At 46.8% G+C, this 27,778-nt stretch overlaps 2 protein-coding genes across 6 annotated transcripts; one reads left to right on the plus strand and one right to left on the minus strand.

Moving 5' to 3' along the window:
* Positions 1 to 405: 405 nt before the first annotated feature.
* Positions 406 to 13,521, minus strand: FBXW5 (F-box and WD repeat domain containing 5). Of its 5 annotated transcripts, none has more exons than XR_005773871.1 (10): positions 13,416 to 13,521; positions 11,608 to 11,828; positions 11,331 to 11,488; positions 11,081 to 11,255; positions 10,488 to 10,636; positions 9,970 to 10,414; positions 8,467 to 8,614; positions 8,089 to 8,301; positions 4,896 to 5,206; positions 406 to 570 (listed from the first exon to the last, which is right to left on the minus strand). XR_005773871.1 is itself a non-coding variant. In XM_040405213.1 (10 exons), exons 2-9 carry the CDS (start codon positions 11,798 to 11,800, stop codon positions 4,975 to 4,977), a joined length of 1,713 nt encoding a protein of 570 aa, XP_040261147.1. In that variant the 5' UTR covers positions 11,801 to 11,828; positions 13,416 to 13,521; the 3' UTR covers positions 935 to 1,618; positions 4,942 to 4,974. The 5 variants fall into 5 exon arrangements, 4 of the variants coding, with proteins under 4 accessions (XP_040261147.1, XP_040261144.1, XP_040261145.1 ...); XM_040405213.1 differs by lacking the exon at positions 406 to 570 and adding an exon at positions 935 to 1,618 and having other exon boundaries at positions 4,942 to 5,206; XM_040405210.1 differs by lacking the exon at positions 406 to 570 and having other exon boundaries at positions 4,613 to 5,206.
* A 4,137-nt stretch (positions 13,522 to 17,658) lies between these two features.
* On the plus strand, positions 17,659 to 27,416 carry C8G (complement C8 gamma chain). Its single transcript, XM_040405215.1, has 7 exons — positions 17,659 to 17,860; positions 24,634 to 24,785; positions 24,902 to 24,975; positions 25,954 to 26,061; positions 26,262 to 26,363; positions 26,466 to 26,504; positions 27,184 to 27,416. The coding sequence occupies exons 1-7, from the start codon at positions 17,726 to 17,728 to the stop codon at positions 27,195 to 27,197; spliced, it is 624 nt and encodes a 207-aa protein (XP_040261149.1). The 5' UTR covers positions 17,659 to 17,725; the 3' UTR covers positions 27,198 to 27,416.
* Positions 27,417 to 27,778: the final 362 nt, after the last annotated feature.

Genomic DNA, 27,778 nt, shown 5'->3' on the forward strand with positions numbered 1-27,778 from the left:
AGTAGTTATATTCCTGTACATAGGAGGCAGTATTATAGTAGTTATATTCTTGTACATGGGGGGGCAGTTTTATAGCAGTTATAGTTTTGTACATGGGGGGCAGTATTTTGTGGTCTTGGGCATTCTATGGATATACTGTGGTAGTAACTGAAGCTGCTATGACAGGGTTGTTGCTCTATATCATGGATTTTCACTGACATCAGATACAATACACTTTATTTTTTATTTTTTTTAAAAACACATTTATTGATCAGGTGATGAAACAAACTGAATACAACAGAACACAAAGCGTAGTGTGAGCTGTGGGGTTATATGGGGGCAGCACTTATTTTATGTGACTCTGGATGCAGTAGTTTTACCCTACACAGAATTCGGATGAATAGGGATTCGGTATTTTCTGGGGTGTCCCGTTCACACAGCTCGATATTCACAGCCTGGGGGACTGGAACTTGTCCTGGGAAAGTAGAAAAAATTTATCAAAATTGTTTTTGCTGTTTCCACAGGACAGGATCTGGTGCTCAGGAATATCCCGCTCTGTCAGGAGATTTATATCTAGACAACCCTTTTGGTGAGTGACCCCTTTAAACTCTAGATTTCTTTTTTGTTTTTTTTCAGGGGCCGCAAGTTAATGAGGTAAATCTGTCTAAGTTTACACCAGCTACCGGCCCCTTTGTCTTAGGCCTCATGCACACGGCCGCCGTGCTGGTCTGCATCCGAGCCGCAGTTTTGGCGGCTCTGATGCGCACGCTTTCACTTCAATGGGGCCGCAAAAGATGCGAACAGCACACGGAATCCGTTGCTCTGTTCCGTGGTCCGCAAAAAAAAAAAAAACCTGTCCTATTCTTGTCTGCGTTTAGCGGACAAGAATAAGCAGTTATATTAGTGGCTGTCCGTGCCGTTGCCGCCGATTTGCGGACTGCAAAATACACAACGGTCGTGTGCATGAGGCCTTATAGTTCCTCACTGAGGAAAAAGATCTGGTTGCTGTCAGTGACTGAGACTATTTAGCATTCACAGGCAGCAAACCTTACAGTCCTGCTCTCTGGATCTGGCGTAGCCGGATGTTACCGCAATGACTAATATCCTCATTGCCTATAATGGGATCCCGTGGAGATCCAGTCACTACCTGTCAAATGGCGGGATTCAGCTGGACAAAAAATACTGCAGACAAGTTATTGTCCGGCTGAATCCCGGCATATTTGGCAGGTAGTGGCCGTATCCCATTATAGTCAATGGCGCTGACGGGAATTGCGGTAACATGTGGCTACACGGCATCCAGAGAGCTCCGGCAGGCCGCAAGTGTGAAACTGGCCTTATAGCATACAGTTGTGTCCAGTAAGGACTGCACTGATACACTGTAACAGATTAACTGATCTCTGCTCACAGAGCAGTGTCCAGACTGGAAAGGACTGGAAATACCTCTCGCCTGGGAGCAGCACTAGCGCTGTACAAGCTCTGCTGCCATTCACTGACTGCAAACAGATTTAGAAATTAGTGGGAAACTGTATTAGCAATTTGTAGAAAATATCTTTCTGATTAATTTACAAAAAACTGGAAAAACCCCACTAAGCCGTTTTCACATCCAGCAGAGATTCGATGTAGATTCCAAACTGAAAAGCTGCAACAGAGAATAAGAGCGAGTTCAGACACTGCCGATTCTGCACCACATTACAGGACAATACACGTGGGTGAGGGGGCACACCCGGACTGACGGCACACCCTACATTGTGTGTATCCGGCAAAGGGTGAAACGACAGAAAAACAGACTAGTGCCATGTGGATGACAGGATCTGAACGTTCAGTCCTAGAGGTGGGGGTTGTAGGTGACGTGATACATGGAGATTATTTTGCCCATTGGCCTGTAAAGGGTTAATGGCGGAGAGATAACAGATGGATGACAGGAAGCAGCTGCTCTGTGACTATAGGGACCCGGCTTACTGCGTTTATATTATACGTCAATGGAAACTTCCCCCGAGCGGTCGGTCAATATCTGACGTCAGGGCCCCAACTGAGTAGTAGTATTGTTCTGTCTATTTAAAGGGATTCCTCAGGACAGGTAATATCGAATGTTTGGGGGTCCAGTCCGGTGAGCTCCACGGCCCCTTCTTAGGCCAGTGATGTCATGTTTATCAGTCACATGGTCTAGTTCAGGGGTAGGCAACCTCCGGCACTCCAGCTGTTGTGAAACTACAACTCCCAGCATGCATATTTACTCTGCACTTCTCCAAACTTCTATAGAAATGAATGGAGCATGCTGGGAATTGTAGTTTCACAGCAGCTTGAGTGCCGAAGGTTGCTGATCCCTGGTCTAGTTGGAGCTCAGTGCCATTCAAGTGAATGGGGCTGAATTGCAATACCAAGCACTGCCACCCTTCAAACTGGTGCTGGGATTAGGACCAATGACGGAACTGATATTTATGACCTATCCAGAGGAGTTCCGTAAAACCCCTTTAGCAGCTGCTGCAGAACCTCTTGATGCATCAGTAGTGAATTTCCAACCAGTCAATGGCGCACAACCTATGTGGTCACATTGCTCCATTTAAACCCCTAATATTGTGGATCGGCTACTGCTGCCACCTAGTGGAGGGGTCTCTTCCGCATAGTGCAGGCATCGGGGACACAGTCCCTGCACACGTGACCAGGGCTCAGATGTTTCACCATCCAATTTCACACGGACAAGTGCAGTCGGGGGAAAAAAACGTTCTCGTCACGGCCACATTTCACAGACCGACGGCCGCTCGGCTGCACTGTACTCACAGCATCATCGTGATCTATGGCGCCGAGGCTGGAACTCACAGCATCATCGATCACTACAATGCTGTGAGCTCAGGTCACCTGACCATACTAATAATTAGCTGTATAGGTTAATTTCATATAGCAATCTGTTGCCATGGAGACACAGCTTACAAGGTATCTAGGAGCACGTTCACTTGTACAAACCATTATGTTTATCCTCATGGATCCAAGATAATCATTTGCTTTGTGTATACAGCTCCTCTGCAGATCTGTCTGTATGGTTACACATTTCCAGTATTTCACAACTTTCTAAAATACCTTATTTCAATTCCTTACCATTTAAATGTGTTTGGTGTCAGTGAATGAAAACAAGCCAGATTTGCAGCTTCTGAATGTAAAGTTTTATGTAAAGAGACTGTATACAGAGGAAATCTAGGGCAGCTCATAGACCTAGTGAGCGTCTTATTTATACTGGGATTAAAGTGTACCTCTGCCCGCACCGCTGCTCTGCTAAACCCTGGCGCACACACTGGTCTGGACGTGTTCTTAGACCAAACTGCAAACATGGCTTTTAGTCTGTGACTGAAACCTCTGGAGGTGTCTGACCCGTCTCCTCCCTGGTAAAATCCACAGCATTCAAGGCTGTAGCAGAGCAGTGACATGGGAGCTCCTGTACTTAATCCGCTTTGCTATAAGCGGAGTGAGCGCAGGAGCTCCTATAGCGCTGCTCTGCCACAGCCTCAAATGCTGTGGATTTTACCAGGGAGGAGACGGGTCACACTGCCATCCATGTTAGCGGTTTGGTCTAAGAACACATCCAGGCCCCTGTATTGCAGCCAGGGTTTAGAAGAGCAGCGCTCAGGTCCGTATTCCTGTGTACAGCAGCGCAGAAGAGTATGGATTCTAAAGCGCAACAGGCAGCTATTTCACTAAGTATTAAAGGCTATGTACACCTTTTACATTATGCTCATTTTGAGCTAAAAATCTTTTTTTTTTTTTTTCCTTCCAATTGGTCTTTATTAAAAATGTTGAGCTCCTTTCTCTGTGCAGCCTTGAGACTCTCCCGTAGTCTGCTCTGTATTTTTAAGCAGCTCAGCGCCGGCGCCTGATCTCTGACCTCCTAAACACACTATTTCTGAGTTCTTATCTTACTGATAAGTGTAGGTGACACGATACATGGAGATTACACAGGCGTTTTGGGTTATTCAATGACCGGCATAAAGTGAAAGTACCGGTCACACAGCTAGAAAAACAATTCACCCTTTTGTGACAGGGCGGCTGAATATTTAGTCCAAAATAAGTAAAATGCAGTAATAAGTTGTCCCTAGCCTTTAAAGTACACTACAAAAATAATTTCCATCACATTTAGCACAGGTTTTATTGAAGTCTGTGGTTTGGGTACATAAGTGTTAACATGAAACTGGACTCCATTAAAGGGGTTGTACAGGATTCTACTACATGATGGATGGAGCTGCAGTGTAACGTGCTGAACCTGAGGATAACCCCACTACATCAGTGGGCAAGGCTACAATGCCCTTACACCAAGTATTGGCATTAGGGATGAGCGAATAGACTTCAGATGAAACATCCAAAGTTGATTCACATAATACGTTGTTTGAATACTGTATGGAGCGAGTGCTCTGTACAGTATTAGAATGTATTGGCTTTGATGAGGTGAAGTTATTACTTCGAAGTTTTGTGAGACTTTGCATAATAACTTTATAAATCAATTTCTACTGTTAAAAAAAAAATTCAGGAAATGTTTTTTTTACTTTAGAAATTTATGAAGTTATTACCTAAAGTTTTGCGAGACTTCGCGAAGCAATAATTTCGGCGCCAATACATTCTAACACTGTACGGAACGCTCCATACAGTATTCAAACGAAGTATAATGCGAATTGACTTTGCATGTTTCATCCGAAGTCGTTTCGCTTTTCCCTAATGAGCACTCCAGCTGTTGTGAAACTACAACTCCCAGCAAGCTCCATTCTTGGCTATGAGATTTCTGAGAACAGCTAGGCAAATGTGCATGCTGGGAGTTGTAGTCCACAACAGCTGGAGTGCTGAAGGTTTCTGCTCCCCGTCTTACACTCTAGTTTATAGTATCCACCATGGATAGAAGAAACAACTCGTCCTCTGCCTCACTACATCCTGCACGTTATTACTGGGCCGGGGGTCCCAGTAACGGACACCCACTGGTCATACCTCTGTAGTAACTGATGTGGAGCTGTCAGAGCATCAAGTGTCATAGGATGCAGACCAAAGTGAAGGCCTCGATAAGTTCTGGGGGCGACGCAGGGAGCTCCTGGAACGCCACACCTTGATCGTATAGTCATCGCTGGCGCTCAGCAGAAGCTCCTGATCTACAGGACAGAAAGCCACAGAATTGACCACGTCCTCGTGGGGCAGGTGGGCCAAACAGGCGTGGTAGTGGCGGTCCCAGATGTATCCACAGCGATCCTCTGCTCCACTGAAATGAGGAAGAAGAGTAAATCAGCTGGGGACCAGAATATATACAGGATCACATCTATAATCTGAAGAGCAGAGGCAGCCACCTACAAGACGTCTCTGTATAAAGAAGGGTTAGTGGAATCCGGAAGTCTCTATTGTTTACAGCGACCTGCCACTAGGGGGAGCTCAGATATAGCTCTTACTGGAATCAAATGTGTATGCTGTGAGCTCCCCTAGTGGTGGCAAAGAGGATTTCAGCTTTCAAATTTGTGAAAGGAAGAAGATTTGGAGCTTCATCCCCTATAAAGATACAGTATGGGATTGGTCAGAATTCAGATGAAAATTATACTGGTCCCATTACCTATAATAAAGATATTCCACATTAATAAGGTGGTGCTGCTGCTCTGTCTACTACTTGTTACAGCGATGGCGGGAGGGCGTGAAACCCATCTAACACAATGCAGCCGCTCGGAGCTGCCCTCTCTCACTTGTTTATTTCCACCCCCCATTTCCATATTGAAAAATGGCAGCAAAATTACAAAGTTAAAAAAAAAGTCACTTTTTACATGCAGAATTCCTCCAGACTTTATTAATTTATCTGTGGATAGAGATTTGCTCAGCTTCGGAGTATATTTATAATGTGGAGCTGAGGCGACCACTCTTCATAGAGGATAAAATGTTATTAATTTACTCTAAGCTCCTCCATAGACCAGTGATCTGAACTACAACACCCAGCATGTCCTGACTATCAGTGTCTGTCAGAGCCTCATGGGAGATAGTTTTGCAAAAACTGGAGTGCTCTCTATGACTACCCTATAATGTAATAGAGGATATAAGCGAAGAGCATGAATGATGGCAGCTTACCCGTAATGATAGCTGAAACCGTCCGCAATATAAAAATCTGCCAAAACTGCGTCCACACGTGATACCTTTTACCCACAAAACTAGGAGCCATTTGCCGCCGCATGTGGGCTATGTTTTGGTCGTATGCAGCAGCATTTGGACCATCGGTCCTTACAGTGAATTACACCCTATGCAAAGGGGTATCTCCCAGAGAAAGAACCATCTCACTAGCGCCAGGTTTTGGTAGTGGCTCCCTGCAAGTGAGAGTCCAACAGCTGGTCACCTTAAGGCTGGTTTCACACGGACGTTGCGGGGAAAAAAGATGCTGATGCGTTGCGGAAACTTGCTAGATTTTTTTTTCCCCGCGAGTGCAAAGCGTTTTCCGCGCGCTTGAGAAAAATCGGCTTGTTTGGTTCACAGAAGTTCGGGTTCAGTATTCTGTAAATTCTATTATTTTCCCTTATAACATGGTTATAAAGGAAAATAATAGCATTCTTTAATACAGAATGCTAAGTAGAAGGTCACTTGAGGGTTAAAAAAAATAAAAATAAATTAACTCACCTCCTCCAGTTGATCGCGTAGCTGCCGATCTCCTGTTCTTTCTTCAGGACCTGTCAAAGGTGACGTCACTGAGCTCATCACATGGTCCATCACCATGGAGGAGGTGAGTTAATAATTTTTTTTTTTTAACCTTCAAGTGACCTTCTTAGCATTCTGTATTAAAGAATGCTATTATTTTCCTTTATAACCATGGTATAAGGGAAAATAATACAGTGAATAGACCTTCATCCTAGCAACCATGCGTGAAAAATCGCACCGCATCCGCACTTGCTTGTGATTTTCACGCAGCCCCATTCACGTCACAAGTGATTCGTGAAAATCACCACTCATGTGCACAGCCCCATAGAAATGACTGGGTCCGGATTCAGTGCGGGTGCAATGCGTTCACCTCACGCATTGCACACGCGCGGAAAACTCGCCCGTGTGAAAGGCCTAAGGAGAGCCAGTACCCCCTCTAAGGAGAATCGGATCAAAAGCCCAGCTCTGCGGATCGACTAAGGCTGGGTTCACACGGGGGCGTTGCAGGAAAATGTGCGGGTGCGTTACGGGAACACCCGCGATTTTTCCGCGTGAGTGCAAAACATTGTAATGCGTTTTGCACTCGCGTGAGAAAAATCGCGCATGTTTGGTACCCGAACTTCTTCACAGAAGTTCGGGTTTGGGATCAGTGTTCTGTAGATTTGTATTATTTTCCCCTATAACATGATTATAAGGGAAAATAATAGCATTCTGAATACAGAATGCATAGTAAAACAGCGCTGGAGGGGTTAAATAAAATAATAATTTAACTCACCTTAGTCCACTTGATCGCGCAGACCGACATCTCCTTCTGTCTCCTTTGCTGAACAGGACCTGTGGTGATTATTCATTACATGAACAGGACCTTTGGTGACGTCACTCCGGTCATCACATGATCTATCACCATGGTAAAAGATCATGTGATGACTAGAGTGACGTCACCAAAGGTCCTGTTCATGTAATGAATGCTCACCACAGGTCCTGTTCAGCAAAGGAGACAGAAGGAGATGCCGGCTGCGCGATCAAGTGGACTAAGGTGAGTTAAATTATTATTTATTTTTTTAAAACAGCGCTGGAGGGGTTACTATGCATTCTGTATTCAGAATGCTATTATTTTCCCTTATAACCATGTTATAAGGGAAAATAATAAGGATCGGGTCTCCATCCCGATCGTCTCCTAGCAACCGTGCGTGAAAATCACACCGCATCCGCACTTGCTCCGCATTTTCACGCAGCCCCATTCACTTCTATGGGGCCTGCGTTGCGTGAAAAACACAGACTATAGAGCATGCTGCGATTTTCACGCAATGCACAAGTGATGCGTGAAAATCACCGCTCATGTGAACAGCCCCATAGAAATGAATGGGTCGGGATTCAGTGCGGGTGCAATACGTTCACCTACCGCATTGCACCCGCGCGGAAATCTCGCCCGTGTGAACGCAGCCTAATACTTCTCTACTGCCTCGGTTCTGCACTCACCTGGCCACAAAGTCTTGGCTGACGTCTAGGAAGATGAAGAAGCACTCGTTATTGGGGGTGTACGCTCTGTGGGCTCGCAGAGGCTCCTTCACCTCCCGCAGGGTCTTAAGGTCAAAGACTCGAAGTTCTATTTCCTCGGCAATGGGCGGTGGATACATGGGATTAGAGATCACGCAGTCTTTCGGCCAGGAGCGGCTATTTACATACAGATACCTACAAAGAGCAGAAAGCACTGTCTAGACTAGTGGTCGCCAGCCGTTGCAAAACTACAACTCCCAGCATGTGGCAACAGCTGGAGGTCACTGGTCTAGAAGAATAATAGTATCACATAGATGATTAAGTAGATCAGAAGTAATTAACAGCAGATTGTGATCTGACCTGTGATCCGGGGAAAGACCCATGCCTATAATGTGCCCGTGAATGTTAATGACATGGTCAAGGGAGTCAAAGAACTCATTGGGGCCCCGCTCCTCTCCCAGCACGGGCCCTTCTGTGGTCATCTGATGAGGAAGAAGCTGCTTAATCCCTGCGAAAGAAAAAAAAAAACAATGGGTTGAGATCAATGGAATAGTGTCAGAATATACAGAGCCATCTTGTGGCAGAACACTGTTACTACAAGCACATAGAAGTAAATGGAGCCCGTCAGCAGGAAGACATTCAGTGCACCTTTGCGCCCGCCGCCAGCCCCTTCCTCTCCTTGATTGACAGGGCCAGGTGAGAAGACTATGCAGGAATCTGGCTCTGTCAATCCAGAAGTAGGAAGAGCAAGAGTGCACAGAGTTGCTCAGGTCGGCCCTTAGGTTACGGCCACAGGGTCAAGTTTCCAGATGCCGTTTTAAATGCCAAAATCTGGAGTGGATCATGAAAGTATAAAGGACAGATATGACTGCTCTTTTTTTTTTTTTTTTATTCAATCCTGGTTTTAGCTTCTAAACGGGCATACAGAAACCTAACCGCGTGGCCGTACCCATAGTGCAAGGGTTACATTCAGCAGACCTATCCTATTCCTACACGGCACAGTGCATGTCCTGCTGACACACTCCCTTTAAAGATTAAATTGCAGACAAGATAAAAATGAAATGACAGCTACACTTATATATACCCCCCCCCCCCAGTACACATTAGGTTTTGTTTTCTATTATATCTTATTAGGGAATTGTTAAATTTCATTACTAAATACACTTTAAAGAGTTCCCTTAGCAACCCTAGAACTGAGCATCACTTAGGAAATTCCTCCTGCCTTCTACTAAATGCTGAAGAGGTTCCTGTAGGATGCAGAGGCAGGCCCTTCAGCCTGCCTCCTGCCATACGTATCTATTTTACCAAACACTCAAGTTACATGCTTCCATACTTTGTTTCATAGTCCGTCAGCGCAGATGCAGCATGTAACAATTATTAGTAACATAAATTAGACATGCATGGCGGGGAGACTAGGGGCAAGCTGAGAAGCCTGCCTCTGCAGGATTTAATAAACCACTACAGAAGCAATTATCTATTCTTAGCAATAGCCAGTAGGTTGCTATTGGAACACTAGAGGGTATTTATTTAATTTTTTATTAAAAGGAAAAAAATTTTTTTTTACCCGATTCCCTAATAAAGTATTAGGAACTAGAAGAAAAATAAAAAGACAATTACAAAAGGGTTATTCCTGTAAGGGCATTTACAGCATGGCCACAGGATCACACCTCTCGGATCTGCTCTTATCAACATGTGCCGCTCTACTACTCGTAGGAGTGAATGGAGACCGCCATGCATGCCTCCTTTCCATTCCCTGTGTTAGGGCCCTATTCATGAGATCAGAAGGGGGTCCCAAAGGTGAGATCCTGTGCCATAAATGCCCTGTTACGAGTATAAAATAATCTGCAACAGCAGCCTGCTTACCGATCTGATGAGGGGAGTAGGTCAGAGAGCCGGTAGTGAAGATGAGGTATTTCTCGCTTCCCTCCCCGGCCTGCGGTCCGTCTGACTGTCTTGTCCTGTATTTTGCATACCACTGGGCCACCTTAGTCTCAAACTGCTCCTCAGTGAGTGGAGTCTGCGGCGCCCCCTGCTGTTCTTGGACATGGTCATCCATTAAAAACTGAAGAGCAGCAGTGATCTGAGCATCTTCTTCCACAATGTCCCTTCCTCGCTCGTCCTCCGCGGCACTTTCCTCTTCCTTCTCTGGTAGCTGTGGAGGACAGTGTTCCGCCTCCTTGCCCTTATTCCCAGCCCCCGCCAGTACATCCGGGGAATCGGCCACCATGATCATACGGATAGTACTAGCGTTCAGGTTCTGGATTTTGAAGAGTCGCTTCACCACATTAAGGTTCTCGGACTCCACGTCCTAGAGAAGGAGGTCATGTGAAATATACATTCCCTGCTCCAGCCCCCGTCCTCCCAGTTCCCTATGTACATACCTGAAAGGCCTTGTTCAACCACAGCACGGAGCAGGAGGTGACCCGGCCCATGCGGTGCAGGTTCCCGGAGATTAGGTGCGTGTTATTGAGCCAACAGCCAAACACGTCGTAGGGTTTATTCCTTACTCTGGACAGAAGGTTAAATCCATCTGTGGGTGGAGAGCAATGCACAACAGCGAGGTATTACAGAAGGTCATGGCCCACGCTAAATCTAAAGGAACACTCCAGACAAAACTGATGATGATGTGTCATTCCTAGTGCAGAGCCACAGGGGGGCGGAGCATGACAAAGTCAAGCTCCACCCCCTCACATCAAGTTCAGTTTTCCTCTTCTGTCAAAATGGTAAAAATTCTATAAGTTGTATCCGATTCTGGGTATCGACCACTGTGGCTGCCATTTTAGCGATATATTCCCTTCCTCCTACATATCTTAAAATTTTGCTTTCAGGACTCTAGGAAAGCTAAGTATTACCCAGTGCAGGAGCTTTGACAGCGTCCATATTGGTTGTCACCAAGCTTCATCAGAATCAGACTTTTTTTTATAATTTTACAACATAATCTACAAACACATTAATAAGCCTGAGAGGCGTTTACCGAGACTGAAGACGGCTATTTCTCCTGCACACGAGTTGTGGGGTCCCACGTAGACCCCGGACACCAGGAGGAGCGTGTCGTCAGAATTAAACTGTGAAAACTGGGTGTAGTTCCAGTGGTGAGGCCTCATGTTTGCGCTGTGCTGAAGGGTTATGGGGTGTCTGGTGTTCCAGATCTGCAGGACAAGCAGACGATGTGGTAAGTAAAGCTGTGGGAGGTCTGGATGCAGCGGGAGCAGGGGGGTCCTCACCTTCACCGTGCAGTCCTTAGAGCAGGAGGCGCAGAGTTCTCCGGAGCGGGAGAAGCTGATGTGCAGGACCTGGTCTGTGTGCTCCTGCAGCCTCTCCACCTCCACACATGGGACACTGTCACAGAGACGCTGGAACTCCTCATACCAGGAGTCAGAGCCTGTCATACAAACAGCGTGTCACTGTATGAGGAGGAGGAATATCCACCGCGTGCATTAGGACAGGTCTCCCCCACGTCACAAAGGAAGCAGCGTGAGAGGAGGGGACCCTGTGCCTTACCTGGGTACCGGTGGATGTACCGCTGCACCTGGTAATGTCTGTAGAACAGCTCCTTCCACAAGAAGTCATCTCTGGACACCTGGTACCAGCGCCGGCACACCAGACCAGCAGACAGTAGATCTACAGGCCCCAGGTTCAGGAATATCTGGTAGAGGATGCTGTCAGGGAGGAGGGAGGGCCCAGCGTCTTCCATTGTGTCATTCTGTCGTCTTCAGCCCGTCCTGAAATACAACCACATGGAGACATGAGATGATGGGTGCTGCCTACAGGTATACAGGGTACAATGCTCCTATATACAATAGTTATGAGGTGCAGTACACAGTATATACAGGTACAGCACAGTGTATGCAGGGTCAGTGTATACGGTTATATGAGGTACAGCACAGTGCATGCAGGGTCCGTGTATACAGTTATATGGGGTACAGTGCATGCAGGGTCAGTGTATACAGTTATATGAGGTACAGCACAGTGTATGCAGTTATATGAGGTACAGCACAGAGTATACGGGGTGCAGGGTCAGTGTATACAGGTATATGGGGTACAGCACAGAGTATGCAGGGTCAGTGTATATAGGTTACAGCACAGAATATATGGGGTGCAGGGTCAGTGTATATAGGGTACAGCACAGAGTATACGGGGTGCAGGGTCAGTGTATATAGGGTACAGCACAGAGTATACGGGGTGCAGGGTCAGTGTATATAGGGTACAGCACAGAGTATACGGGGTGCAGGGTCAGTGTATATAGGGTACAGCACAGAGCATACGGGGTGCAGGGTCAGTGTATACAGGTATATGGGGTACAGCACAGAGTATGCAGGGTCAGTGTATATAGGTTACAGCACAGAATATATGGGGTGCAGGGTCAGTGTATATAGGGTACAGCACAGAGTATACGGGGTGCAGGGTCAGTGTATATAGGGTACAGCACAGAGCATACGGGGTGCAGGGTCAGTGTATACAGGTATATGGGGTACAGCACAGAGTATGCAGGGTCAGTGTATATAGGTTACAGCACAGAATATATGGGGTGCAGGGTCAGTGTATATAGGGTACAGCACAGAGTATACGGGGTGCAGGGTCAGTGTATATAGGGTACAGCACAGAGCATACGGGGTGCAGGGTCAGTGTATACAGGTATATGGGGTACAGCACAGAGTATGCAGGGTCAGTGTATATAGGTTACAGCACAGAATATATGGGGTGCAGGGTCAGTGTATATAGGGTACAGCACAGAGTATACGGGGTGCAGGGTCAGTGTATATAGGGTACAGCACAGAGTATACGGGGTGCAGGGTCAGTGTATATAGGGTACAGCACAGAGTATACGGGGTGCAGGGTCAGTGTATATAGGGTACAGCACAGAGCATACGGGGTGCAGGGTCAGTGTATACAGGTATATGGGGTACAGCACAGAGTATGCAGGGTCAGTGTATATAGGTTACAGCACAGAATATATGGGGTGCAGGGTCAGTGTATATAGGGTACAGCACAGAGTATACGGGGTGCAGGGTCAGTGTATATAGGGTACAGCACAGAGCATACGGGGTGCAGGGTCAGTGTATACAGGTATATGGGGTACAGCACAGAGTATGCAGGGTCAGTGTATATAGGGTACAGCACAGAATATATGGGGTGCAGGGTCAGTGTATATAGGTATATAGAGTGTATACAGATGGGGTACAGCACAGAGTATACGGGGTGCAGGGTCAGTGCATACAGGTATATGGGGTACAGCACAGTACACACGGTCACTGTCCGTCCACCTCCTGCCCCCACATCTCTTCCCCGCAGCCCGGCCCCAGCCTCACCTGCACTTCCGCATCGTCGCTGTCTCTCTCTCCTCCCGGCCTCTCTATGATTGGTGGCGCTCTGGCCCGCCCCCCGCTGCTCTATGGTTGGGGGGCGGTGGACAGATATAGCGGCGGTGCAGCCTCCTGACACTGAGCACCATGTAAGTCCATGCCGCACACAGGCTCTAACTCACTACAGTCAGGGAGTGCTGCCACCTGGTGGCCAAGACTCTGTAATGCAGGGAACAAGAATTACAACAACAAAGCGTTTGTGATGCGACTAAGATTACAGAAAAATTAATATATTGAATCAATTATTAACCCCTTAAGGACTTTTTGGTGCACATGACCAAGCCCAGAGGGAAAGTGGCCTGCAGGTGGCTACCAGGCTTCAGTTGGTTTCTTATACACATCATTTGTATTTTTAATGTTTTTCATGAATTTTGAGGAGACTTTATCGCCAGTAATAAAATAACTTGCAGTCATCGTTCTGAGGGGAATTCGGGTGAAAAGGGCATTCAAATAGAAGTGGTGGGCACACAAATGGGCATCAAGGTGAGCACAAAAGAGTGAATTAAAGGGTTAAATGAATGTGAGCCACTGATTGGGCACTGCCAAGATACAGAGGGTAATGCCCTGTATTGTATGTGGTGGAGTTCAGCCTGGAGCACAAGAACTGGCATCAAAGCGGGCAGAGGGGCACTGTATACTGTGAGAACCTGCCAGGCAGATCCCAACTGAATCCGATGTGAGGCATTGTCCTCTGTATGTTGGCAATGTGAGATCAGTGTCCCAAATTAATTTAACCCTTTAAATCACACTCATGCCCATTTGTGTACCTCATGTCATTTCTGTTTTCGTGACGCTATGAAGTGATTTTCCCTCAGGACGATTGCTGCTTCCCGGCTACAAACCTGCCTCCTAACTCATCAAGAAGAAAAAATACAAATGATGTGAATAAGAGGCTAATTTCAGCCTCGTCAGGTGGTAACTGCAACCCGCATCCTCAACTGCAACCCGCATCATCAACTAACCCTAACCCGCATCCTCAACTGCAACCCGCATCCTCAAATGCAACCCGCATCCTCAAATGCAACCCGCATCCTCAACTGCAACCCGCATCCTCAACTGCAACCCGCATCCTCAACTACAACCCGCATCCTCAACTGCAACCCGCATCCTCAACTGCAACCCGCATCCTCAACTGCAACCCGCATCCTCAACTACAACCCGCATCCTCAATTGCAACCCGCATCCTCAACTGCAACCCGCATCCTCAACTACAACCCGCATCATCAACTAACCCTAACCCGCATCCTCAACTGCAACCCGCATCCTCAAATGCAACCCGCATCCTCAACTGCAACCCGCATCCTCAACTGCAACCCGCATCCTCAACTGCAACCCGCATCCTCAACTACAACCCGCATCCTCAACTGCAACCCGCATCCTCAACTGCAACCCACATCCTCAACTACAACCCGCATCCTCAACTACAACCCGCATCCTCAATTGCAACCCGCATCCTCAACTGCAACCCGCATCCTCAACTGCAACCCGCATCCTCAACTACAACCCGCATCCTCAACTACAACCCGCATCCTCAACTGCAACCCGCACCCTCAATTGCAACCCGCATCCTCAACTGCAACCCGCATCCTCAACTGCAACCCGCATCCTCAACTGCAACCCGCATCCTCAACTGCAACCCGCATCCTCAACTGCAACCCGCATCATCAACTAACCCGCATCCTCAACTGCAACCCGCATCCTCAACTGCAACCCGCATCCTCAACTGCAACCCGCATCCTCAACTACAACCCGCATCCTCAACTACAACCCGCATCCTCAATTGCAACCCGCATCCTCAACTGAAACCCGCATCCTCAACTGCAACCCGCATCCTCAACTGCAACCCGCATCCTCAACTGCAACCCGCATCCTCAACTGCAACCCGCATCCTCAACTGCAACACACATCCTCAACTGCAACCCGCATCCTCAACTGCAACCTGCATCCTCAACTGCACCCGTATCATCAACTGCAACCCGCAACATCAACTGCAACCCGCAACATCAACTGCAACCCGCAACATCAACTGCAACCCGCATCCTCAACTCTAACCCGCATCATCAACTGCAATCCGCATCCTCAACTGCAACATGCATCCTCAACTGCACCCGCATCCTCAACTGCACCCGCATCCCCAACTGCAACACGCATCCTCAACTGCAACACGCATCCTCAACTGCAACACGCATCCTCAACTGCAACACGCATCCTCAACTGCAACACGCATCCTCAACTGCAACACGCATCCTCAACTGCAACCCGCATCCTCAACTGCAACACGCATCCTCAACTGCAACACGCATCCTCAACTCTAACCCGCATCCTCAACTGCAACCCGCATCCTCAACTGCAACCCGCATCCTCAGGCCTCCGATCCAGTTGGGTATTACAGTGTGGGGGGCACAAAGAAGGCACTATTACTATAGGGGGCAAAAAGGAGGCATTATATTACTGTGTGAAGGCACAAAGGAGGCATTATATTACTGTGTGAAGGCACAAAGGAGGCAGTATTACTTGGGGGGCACAAAGGAGGCATTATATTACTGTGTGGAGGCACAAAGGACGCAGTATTACTGTGGCGGGCACAAAGGAGGCAGTATTACTGGGGGGACACAAAGGAGGCAATATTACTCTGGGGGGCCCAGAGGAGGCATTATATTACTGTGTGGGACATGAGGGAGGCACTATATTACTATGGGGGGCACAAAGGAGGCAGTATTACTGTGTAGGGAGCACAAAGGAGGCAGTATTACTATGGGGGGCACAACGGAGGCAGTATTACTGTGTGGGGGGCACAAAGGAGACAGTATTACTATGGGGGGCACAACGGAGGCAGTATTACTGTGTGGGGGGCACAACAGAGGCAGTATTACTGTGTGGGGGGCACAACGGAGGCAGCATTACTGTGTGGGGGGCACAACGGAGGCAGTATTACTGAGTGGGGGGCACAACAGAGGCAGTATTACTGTGTGGGGGGCACAACGGAGGCAGTATTACTGAGTGGGGGCACAACGGAGGCAGTATTACTGAGTGGGGGGCACAACGGAGGCAGTATTACTGAGTGGGGGGCTCAACGGAGGCAGTATTACTGTGTGGGGGGGCACAACGGAGGCAGTATTACTATGAGGGGCACAAAGGAGGCAGTATTACTGTGTGGGGGGCACAACGGAGGCAGTATTACTGTGTGGGGGACACAACGGAGGCAGTATTACTGTGTGAGGGGCACAATGGAGGCAGTATTACTATGAGGGGCACAAAGGAGTCAGTATTACTATGGGGGCACAAAGGAGGCAGTATTACTGTGTGGGGGGGCACAACGGAGGCAGTATTACTATGAGGGGCACAAAGGAGGCAGTATTACTGTGTGGGGGGCACAACGGAGGCAGTATTACTGTGTGGGGGACACAACGGAGGCAGTATTACTGTGTGAGGGGCACAATGGAGGCAGTATTACTATGAGGGGCACAAAGGAGGCAGTATTACTATGAGGGGCACAAAGGAGTCAGTATTACTATGGGGGCACAAAGGAGGCAGTATTACTATGGGGGCACAAAGGAGGCAGTATTACTATGGGGGCACAAAGGAGGCAGTATTACTATGGGGGCACAAAGGAGGCAGTATTACTATGGGGGCACAAAGGAGGCAGTATTACTATGGGGGCACAAAGGAGGCAGTATTACTATGGGGGCACAAAGGAGGCAGTATTACTATGGGGGCACAAAGGAGGCAGTATTACTATGGGAGCACAACAGAGGCTCTATTACTGTGTGGGGGGGCACAAAGGAGGCAGTACTGTGTGAGGACATAAAGCAGGTACTGTTACTGTGTAGGTGGAAAAGGGACACTACTGCTGTGTGTCACAATGGCGGCACTATTACTGAGTGGGGCACTATGGGTGGCAGGTTTCTGTAGGGGGGGTTGGAAAAGCGATGAATCAAAGAAAAGCATTTAATTCTGCAGAATGGTTCATGGTTGAGAGAAGTCGTCATGGTGGACTGGGCTGAGTACAGATCTTATGGATGTGCAGCTGGTGTCAGTACAACTCCCCCCTTCCCCCCATATCCTCCTGTGGCAGCTAGGGGGTCTTGTGGCTCCGCCCCGGTGGGAGGACTGAGGCCCTGACCTTTGGGGCCACACAAAGCTTGTCAATTCCTGCAAACAGATAAGGATTTCCCAACCACCCAGCAAACACTGGCCGTGTACACAGCTCTGCGCCGCCGGGGAGGGCTTCATTATAGCTCAGGCTCCCGTCCACCATGTCACCCCTGAACGTCGCCCTCGTCGTCACGGTCCTCTGCATCCTTCCTTATACCTGGGGGCAAAGAAACAAGAAGCCCCCGGAGAGTCCGATAAACAAGATACAGAGTGCGGCCAACTTCAACATCAAGCAGGTGAGAGTGCGGGGGAAGGGGCTGGAGCGGGGGGCCAACACCGACCTCAGTCCTAGGCAATGGGGGGCTCCATCTGAGGCCGTACCAGCCACCACTGATGCCACCTTCCAGGGGCCGCAGCATCTTATGATAAAAAGGAGGATTTTCAGCGCTTGTTGTATGTAGTTTCCTTGCGATATCTTTATTTTTCAAAAACAACTTCACAAATAAGGACCAATTCGCACCCTCCTGCACAGATGACGCGTTTCGAACTTTGGCGTTCATTGTCGTAACCGTGTGTGGCCCCTGTCGCTCCGGTTTAAGGATATTCAGTCCGCCCCCCCCCCCCCCCCCTCACGAAGGTAGAAGGGAGGGAGGGAACAGACCACCCCTCCCCCAGAAGCCGCAGCCTGTTTCTACCACCTATATAAATAGCTTACATTCAATATAAAAACTGCATAGAAAAAAGAAAAATCCACCTAACAAAATAGAGAAATAATAGACATATATATAAAGAATAAATATAAAAATATATGCAGTTCATACAATGACCACATAACAATGTAATTAGATGCCTGATTAGCAATCTATAGCTCGGTGTGAAAAAAATACTAGAAACGGCATAAAGATGCTATAAACGGTACCGGGGAGCAGATAACGCGTGATAATAAATAAACATTAGTTCCTCTTATTCAGCCCTAGGGGGCGTCTGGCGTTCAATCGGAGCCTCCAATATGCCTCCCTTTGTAGGATGCGGTTTTTTATATTACCGCCTCGAATCGGGATTGTCACTTTCTCAATGGCATCTAATTACATTGTTATATATCTTTTATCCTGTGGGATCTGCATATATTTTTATATTTATTCTTTGTATATATGATTATTTTTTCTCTATTCTGGTCGGTAGATTTTCCTTTTTTCTATGCAGATTTTATATTGAATGTAAGCTAGTGAAACAGGCTGCGGCTTCTGGGGGAGGGGTGGTCTGTTCCCTCCTCCCTTCGGGAGGGTCGGACTGAATATCCTTAAACCGGAGCGACAGGGGCCACACACGGTTACGACAATGAACGCCAAAGTTCGAAACGCGTCAACTGTGCAGGAGGGTGCGAATTGGTCCTTATTTGTGAAGCTGTTTTTGGAAAATAAAGATATCGCAAGGAAGCTACGGTACATACAAGCGCGGGAAATCCTCCTTTATATCGTTTGAACTGTGGAATCTACTTGATTCGTTCCGTGCACGCGTAACAGATTAACGCCTCTTTTACACGACCGTATGGCTTTTTCAGTGTTTTGCGGTCTGTTTTTCATGGATCCGTTGTTCCGTTTTTTGTTTCCGTTTCATTTCAGTTCCATTTTTCCACATGGCGTATACAGTAATTAAATAGAAAAAATTCGGCTGGGCCTAAGATTTTCGATAGGTGGTTCAGCAAAAACGGAACGGATACGGAAGACATACGGATGCAATTCCGTATGTGTTCCGTTTTCTTTTTTGCGGACCCATTGACTTGAAACGGAGCCACGGAACGTGATTTGAGGGCAATAATAGGACAATAACAACGGAACGGAATGCATACGGAGTACAATCCGTTTTTTTTTTTTGCAGAACCATTAAAATTAATGGTACCGTATACGGACCGTAAAAAACGGCCCATAAACGGAAAAAAATAAAAAGCGGTCATGTGAAAGACGTCTAAGGGTGAGCTGGACTTTCATATATACAGCCGCATCTCATGGTGTCCAACCCTTGGAAACTACAACTCCCAACAGCTCCAGCTCCAGGTGCCAAACATATACATCCTGTGTGCAAACCATAGACTACGTCCTAGTGATGTCACATGACCGTCACATGACCTCACCGCCCTGCACATTAGATACACAGACCAGGAGACTGTATCACACAGGATAGGATTAGATACACAGCTCAGAAGACAGTATCACACAGGATAGGATTAGATACACAGCTCAGGAGACTGTATCACACAGGATAGGATTAGATACACAGCTCAGCAGTCAGTATCACACAGGATAGGATTAGATACACAGCTCAGCAGACAGTATCACACAGGATAGGATTAGATACACAGCTCAGCAGACAGTATCACACAGGATAGGATTAGATACACAGCCCAGGAGACTGTATCACACAGGATAGGATTAGATACACAGCTCAGCAGACAGTATCACACAGGATAGGATTAGATACACGGCTCAGCAGACAGTATCACACAGGATAGGATTAGATACACAGCCCAGGAGACTGTATCACACAGGATAGGATTAGATACACAGCTCAGCAGACAGTATCACACAGGATAGGATTAGATACACAGCTCAGCAGACAGTATCACACAGGATAGGATTAGATACACAGCTCGGCAGACAGTATCACACAGGATAGGATTAGATACACAGCTCAGCAGACAGTATCACACAGGATAGGATTAGATACACAGCTCAGCAGACAGTATCACACAGGAGAGGATTAGATACACAGCTCAGCAGACAGTATCACACCGGATAGGATTAGATACACAGCTCAGCAGACAGTATCACACAGGATAGGATTAGATACACAGCTCAGCAGACAGTATCACACAGGATAGGATTAGATACACAGCTCAGCAGACAGTATCACACAGGATAGGATTAGATACACAGCTCAGCAGACAGTATCACACAGGATAGGATTAGATACACAGCTCAGCAGACAGTATCACACAGGATAGGATTAGATACACAGCTCAGTAGGCAGTATTACACAGCAGAGGATTAGATACACAGCTCAGCAGACAGTATCACACAGGATAGGATCAGATACACAGCTCAGCAGACAGTATCACACAGGACAGGATTAGATACACAGCTCAGCAGACAGTATCACACAGGATAGGTTTAGATACACAGCTCAGCAGATAGTATCACACAGGATAGGATTAGATACACAGCTCGGCAGACAGTATCACACAGGATAGGATTAGATACACAGCTCAGCAGACAGTATCACACAGGATAGGATTAGATACACAGCTCAGCAGACAGTATCATACAGGATAGGATTAGATACACAGCTCAGCAGACAGTATCACACAGGATAGGATTAGATACACAGCTCAGCAGACAGTATCACACATTGCAGGATTGGATACACAGCTCAGCAGACAGTATCACACAGGATAGGATTAGATACAATGGCTCAACAGACAGTATCACACAGGATAGGATAAGATATAGAGCTCAGCAGACAGTATCACACAGGACAGGATTAGATACACAGCTCAGCAGATAGTATCACACAGGAGAGGATTAGATACACAGCTCAGCAGACAGTATCACACAGGATAGGATTAGATACACAGCTCGGCAGACAGTATCACACAGGATAGGATTAGATACACAGCTCAGCAGACAGTATCACACAGGATAGGATTAGATACACAGCTCAGCAGACAGTATCACACAGGATAGGATTAGATACACAGCCCAGGAGACTGTATCACACAGGATAGGATTAGATACACAGCTCAGCAGACAGTATCACACAGGATAGGATTAGATACACAGCTCAGCAGACAGTATCACACAGGATAGGATTAGATACACAGCTCGGCAGACAGTATCACACAGGATAGGATTAGATACACAGCTCAGCAGACAGTATCACACAGGATAGGATTAGATACACAGCTCAGCAGACAGTATCACACAGGAGAGGATTAGATACACAGCTCAGCAGACAGTATCACACCGGATAGGATTAGATACACAGCTCAGCAGACAGTATCACACAGGATAGGATTAGATACACAGCTCAGCAGACAGTATCACACAGGATAGGATTAGATACACAGCTCAGCAGACAGTATCACACAGGATAGGATTAGATACACAGCTCAGCAGACAGTATCACACAGGATAGGATTAGATACACAGCTCAGCAGACAGTATCACACAGGATAGGATTAGATACACAGCTCAGCAGACAGTATCACACAGGATAGGTTTAGATACACAGCTCAGCAGATAGTATCACACAGGATAGGATTAGATACACAGCTCGGCAGACAGTATCACACAGGATAGGATTAGATACACAGCTCAGCAGACAGTATCACACAGGATAGGATTAGATACACAGCTCAGCAGACAGTATCATACAGGATAGGATTAGATACACAGCTCAGCAGACAGTATCACACAGGATAGGATTAGATACACAGCTCAGCAGACAGTATCACACATTGCAGGATTGGATACACAGCTCAGCAGACAGTATCACACAGGATAGGATTAGATACAATGGCTCAACAGACAGTATCACACAGGATAGGATAAGATATAGAGCTCAGCAGACAGTATCACACAGGACAGGATTAGATACACAGCTCAGCAGATAGTATCACACAGGATAGGATTAGATACACAGCTCAGCAGACAGTATCACACAGGATAGGATCAGATACACAGCTCAGCAGACAGTATCACACAGGACAGGATTAGATACACAGCTCAGCAGACAGTATCACACAGGATAGGTTTAGATACACAGCTCAGCAGATAGTATCACACAGGATAGGATTAGATACACAGCTCGGCAGACAGTATCACACAGGATAGGATTAGATACACAGCTCAGCAGACAGTATCACACAGGATAGGATTAGATACACAGCTCAGCAGACAGTATCATACAGGATAGGATTAGATACACAGCTCAGCAGACAGTATCACACAGGATAGGATTAGATACACAGCTCAGCAGACAGTATCACACATTGCAGGATTGGATACACAGCTCAGCAGACAGTATCACACAGGATAGGATTAGATACAATGGCTCAACAGACAGTATCACACAGGATAGGATTAGATACAATGGCTCAGCAGACAGTATCACACAGGATAGGATAAGATATAGAGCTCAGCAGACAGTATCACACAGGACAGGATTAGATACACAGCTCAGCAGATAGTATCACACAGGAGAGGATTAGATACACAGCTCAGCAGACAGTATCACACAGGATAGGATTAGATACACAGCTCGGCAGACAGTATCACACAGGATAGGATTAGATACACAGCTCAGCAGACAGTATCACACAGGATAGGATTAGATACACAGCTCGGCAGACAGTATCACACAGGACAGGATTAGATACACAGCTCGGCAGACAGTATCACACAGGATAGGATTAGATACACAGCTCAGCAGACAGTATCACACAGGATAGGATTAGATACACAGCTCAGCAGACAGTATCACACAGGATAGGATTAGATACACAGCTCAGCAGACAGTATCACACAGGATAGGATTAGATACACAGCTCAGCAGACAGTATCACACAGGATAGGATTAGATACACAGCTCAGCAGACAGTATCACACAGGATAGGATTAGATACACAGCTCAGCAGACAGTATCACACAGGATAGGATTAGATACACAGCTCAGCAGACAGTATCACACAGGATAGGATTAGATACACAGCTCGGCAGACAGTATCACACAGGATAGGATTAGATACACAGCTCGGCAGACAGTATCACACAGGATAGGATTAGATACACAGCTCGGCAGACAGTATCACACAGGATAGGATTAGATACACAGCTCAGCAGACAGTATCACACAGGATAGGATTAGATACAGCAGCTCAGCAGACAGTATCACACAGGATAGGATTAGATACAGCAGCTCAGCAGACAGTATCACACATGATAGGATTAGATACACAGCTCGGCAGACAGTATCACACAGGATAGGATTAGATACACAGCTCAGCAGACAGTATCACACAGGATAGGATTAGATACACAGCTCAGCAGACAGTATCACACAGGAGAGGATTAGATACACAGCTCAGCAGACAGTATCACACAGGATAGGATTAGATACACAGCTCAGCAGACAGTATCACACAGGATAGGATTAGATACACAGCTCAGTAGGCAGTATCACACAGCAGAGGATTAGATACACAGCTCAGCAGACAGTATCACACAGGATAGGATTAGATACACAGCTCAGCAGACAGTATCACACAGGATAGGATTAGATACACAGCTCAGCAGACAGTATCACACAGGATAGGATTAGATACACAGCTCAGCAGACAGTATCACACAGGATAGGATTAGATACACAGCTCAGTAGGCAGTATCACACAGCAGAGGATTAGATACACAGCTCAGCAGACAGTATCACACAGGATAGGATTAGATACACAGCTCAGCAGGCAGTATCACACAGGATAGGATTAGATACACAGCTCAGCAGACAGTATCACACAGGATAGGATTAGATACACAGCTCAGTAGGCAGTATCACACAGCAGAGGATTAGATACACAGCTCAGCAGACAGTATCACACAGGATAGGATTAGTTACACAGCTCAGCAGACAGTATCACACAGGATAGGATTAGATACAGCAGCTGGAGGTGACTGATATGTACACTACATTTGATCATTTGTGTTTATCGCTGTATTACAATATAGCATTGGCGGCACTGATGGGAGTTGTACTCTCAGTTCTCAGGGATGAGTATATTATTGGCGGCACTGATGGGAGTTGTACTCTCAGTTCTCAGGGAGGAGTATATTATTGGCGGCACTGATGGGAGTTGTACTCTCAGTTCTCAGGGATGAGTATATTATTGGCGGCACTGATGGGAGTTGTACTCTCAGTTCTCAGGGATGAGTATATTATTGGCGGCACTGATGGGAGTTGTACTCTCAGTTCTCAGGGAGGAGTATATTATTGGCGGCACTGATGGGAGTTGTACTCTCAGTTCTCAGGAAAGTGGTATCTTCTATCAGTCGCTTCGGACTGTAATTACCTGAAGACAAACAACCATCGGGTGGAGGCCACCATCATTCAGGCCTCGCTGTCCAAGAATGCTCGGGGAGCGGAGACGATGGCCGTCAGCACCTTCCGGAAACTGTAAGGAAACCATCAGCAGGCAGATCTGTATACGCTGCTGAGGGCGGATACGGCATATATGTCAGTCCAGCAGTGTGAACAGGCTCCATAACGGTTCATGTCATCTTCTCTCTCAGGGACGGGATCTGTTGGGAGATCAAACATTCTTATCAACCGAGCAAATCCGCCAAGGGCAGGTTCACCCTGAAAGGTTGGTTATATGGGGGACGGGTTAAAGGGACACTCCGCCTTTATATAGTCAGCAAGCCCCGCTTCATGTCTGTTATATACGCATCACAAAAATTCCTGTTTTTTTCTGTTTTTGTGACAGGGTAGAAAAAAATCTGCTGGAAACTGTCAATAAGTAGGATAGCGGATTGTGAAATAATCTCTAAATAATAATAAAACACCAACATACTGGGATTCAGTTCATCACCATTTTACACTGCTTGCAGTCAGTGAATGGAAACTGTCTGGTTTATTTTCAGAGATTAAAAATCTATACAGACCATATGCTTGGTACAGCTCAGGGTTTGTTACAATTGCATCCAGCCACTATGAGCTAAACACATCAGCAGCGTGGGTCTCTCCCCTGTTCTGATAGTTTGTTACAATGTATCAGTGCAGGAGACAGGTATTGTCTGCAGCGGGTACAAAGCTTCAGCTGTTAGAAGCATTAGGTCAGAGCAGGTTTTTTAGTTTCTGGATATAAAGACTTGTTCCCATGCACTGACAGCAAGCAGAGATACTGAAACACAAAGAACCACCATATATCACATCTGTAAACAGCAGCTTGCAAGAGATCAAAAACCACACTGAAAATCTAATGAAATGTCAGGTGGACCATCCCTTTAAGGGCTCATGCACCCAATCAGATTTTTCTTCCATTTCTGTTCCGTTTTTTTTACAGGTCTATATGCGGAACAATTCATTTCAAAGGGGCTTGAAAAAAAAAAAACGGAAATGTCTCCGTGTGCATTCCGTGTCCGTATGTCCGTCCCCAAAAAAAAAATATAGAACATGTCCTGTTCAGGCATTGTTACAATGGATCTGCAAAAAACGGATGCAACACGGATGTCATCCGTTTTTTTTCCTTGCGGACAGCAAATTACATACGGCCACGTGCATGAGCCCTAAGTGTGAGTTTTGCATGTTTATTATATAGTATAAATGTGTTCCTTCTCCTTAGCGCGGGGATACGTAGGGTCGCTGGACATGGTCGTGGGGGAGACGGACTACCAGAATTACGCCATATTGTACTACCAGAGGAGGAACAAGATAACCCTTAAACTCTATGGTCAGTAGATATAAGAAGCACCCAACCCCCCTCCATACAACAACCTGCTCCATTCACATCCAAAGCTGACAACAGTTCAGCTCCACCCCCTAACAGATCGTCTGTCTCGTTGTAGCAGGAATCCTGGGGACTCAGCTTTGGCTGTGAATGGAGAAGAAAACACCAAATAAGTGATTTCTATGTCGTATATATTTTTTTAGGACGTAAAAACTCAGTGAGTGACGACATCTACCGGAAGTTCGACGATCTCGCCGGGAAGCAGGGAATAGACCTGGAATATATATATCCCTTCCCGTCATATGGTGAGTGCTGTGGGGTGTGGCTACTACATGGGGCGGGGCTTAGAGGACCACTCCCAGCCGCCATATTGTTTCCTGACCGACTGCGGTATTTTTGTTTTACAGGGTTCTGCGAGGCGGCGGATCAGTTCCATATTCTCAACGGTAAGTCCTCACTCTCAGGCCGGTCCCTGCAGCTCAAGGGTCGGCGCTCCAGCTGCTGTGAGACTACAACTCCCAGCATGCACACTTGCTCAACAGTTCTTGAAACTCCCGTAGAAGTGAAGGGAGCACGCTGGGAGTTGTAGTTTCACAGCATTTGGAGTGCCGAAGGTTGCTGAGCCCTGCTATAGACTATGGGACTACAGGGCACAACTTCTTTGTATAACTCCCAACATTTTACAATTATTTTAAGCCCCACCCCCTTTGTGTCCGAAAACACCACCTTAATTGCAAAAAACACAAATTTGCACAAGCCCGACCTCTTTGTATACAGGACACAATGTACGTCCCATGGGTTTCCACCACTCTCTCCATTCACATACAAAGCAACTTGGGAAACTCTGGTTGCCCTTGGAAACAGACAGCAGCTTAGCCCCTCCCAAAGTCAGACATGTGACCAAAGAGCTGGGCTCTAATTTGATAAAGGTCTCGTGAGCTCCCACAATGCACTGCTCTCTGATATTGTAAATGCTGAAGGTTCACTTTAGCTTTAGATGTGAACGGAGCAGAAGAGTCAGGATCCGCACAAAACAGACGGAGGATTTGTAGATTCTAATTCTAGACAGATGTCGATCAGGAGAAGTGGAGTTCTCCTTTAATTTTTCCTTCTTTTCTGTTTTAGAAGTCCCCCGATAACAGCTGGATCGTCTGTATATATGGGAGGCCAGGACTGCATAGGCCTCACTATGTTTCCCTATAGGCGGTGGCTGGACACCTAAAATCATGACATTTCCTGCAAATATAATCCCTTTTTTTCAAATACTTGTGTGAGGCCTGAGCTGTTTCTGCATTGGATAGCACATGCTGGCATAAAAACATGACAGTGCCTGATAGGGGTTGTCATCCAGCTATAAATCTGCATTGTTACTTTCCTTTCAACTGTTTGGTGTCAGTGTTAACAGAAATTCTAGCATTCTATTCCTGAACCAGGAAGCTCAGGATGAACAGTGAAGAAATCAGACACAGCTGTGAGGAAATATTGCAATGATTCCTATGAGCTGTGTGTTCTGTAGGGTGAGTCCCTTTAAGAAATAGTGCACATTGTTCTGAGCCTGGATTACTCCCAGCAGGAGCGTCCCCGTCCTCAATCGCTTCCCCCAGCTGACCGCAGCACGCTGGGCCCCGAGGCGCTGACACCTGCCCACAAAAGCCTGGATCATTCCTCGAAAAACAAAACATGCCTGTGTTTCTCAGTAACTTGGGGTCAACGGGTGCAG

This window comes from Bufo bufo, chromosome 8, assembly GCF_905171765.1.
Source record: "Bufo bufo chromosome 8, aBufBuf1.1, whole genome shotgun sequence".
NCBI classification, from domain to species: Eukaryota; Metazoa; Chordata; class Amphibia; order Anura; family Bufonidae; genus Bufo; species Bufo bufo.

Bases quoted from the DNA above. Each gene is read 5' to 3' on its own strand.
- FBXW5 (XM_040405213.1), bottom strand. From the start codon at position 11,800: ATGGAAGACGCTGGGCCCTCCCTCCTCCCTGACAGCATCCTCTACCAG. The intron at 11,489-11,607 runs GTAAGGCACAGG...TTTGTATGACAG, and splicing joins GTACATCCACCGGTACCCAG to GCTCTGACTCCTGGTATGAG. The intron at 5,207-8,088 runs GTGAGTGCAGAA...TCCTCATTTCAG, and splicing joins AGCCAAGACTTTGTGGCCAG to TGGAGCAGAGGATCGCTGTG.
- C8G (XM_040405215.1), top strand. From the start codon at position 17,726: ATGTCACCCCTGAACGTCGCCCTCGTCGTCACGGTCCTCTGCATCCTT. The intron at 17,861-24,633 runs GTGAGAGTGCGG...TTGTACTCTCAG, and splicing joins CCAACTTCAACATCAAGCAG to TTCTCAGGAAAGTGGTATCT. The intron at 24,976-25,953 runs GTTGGTTATATG...CCTTCTCCTTAG, and splicing joins GGGCAGGTTCACCCTGAAAG to CGCGGGGATACGTAGGGTCG.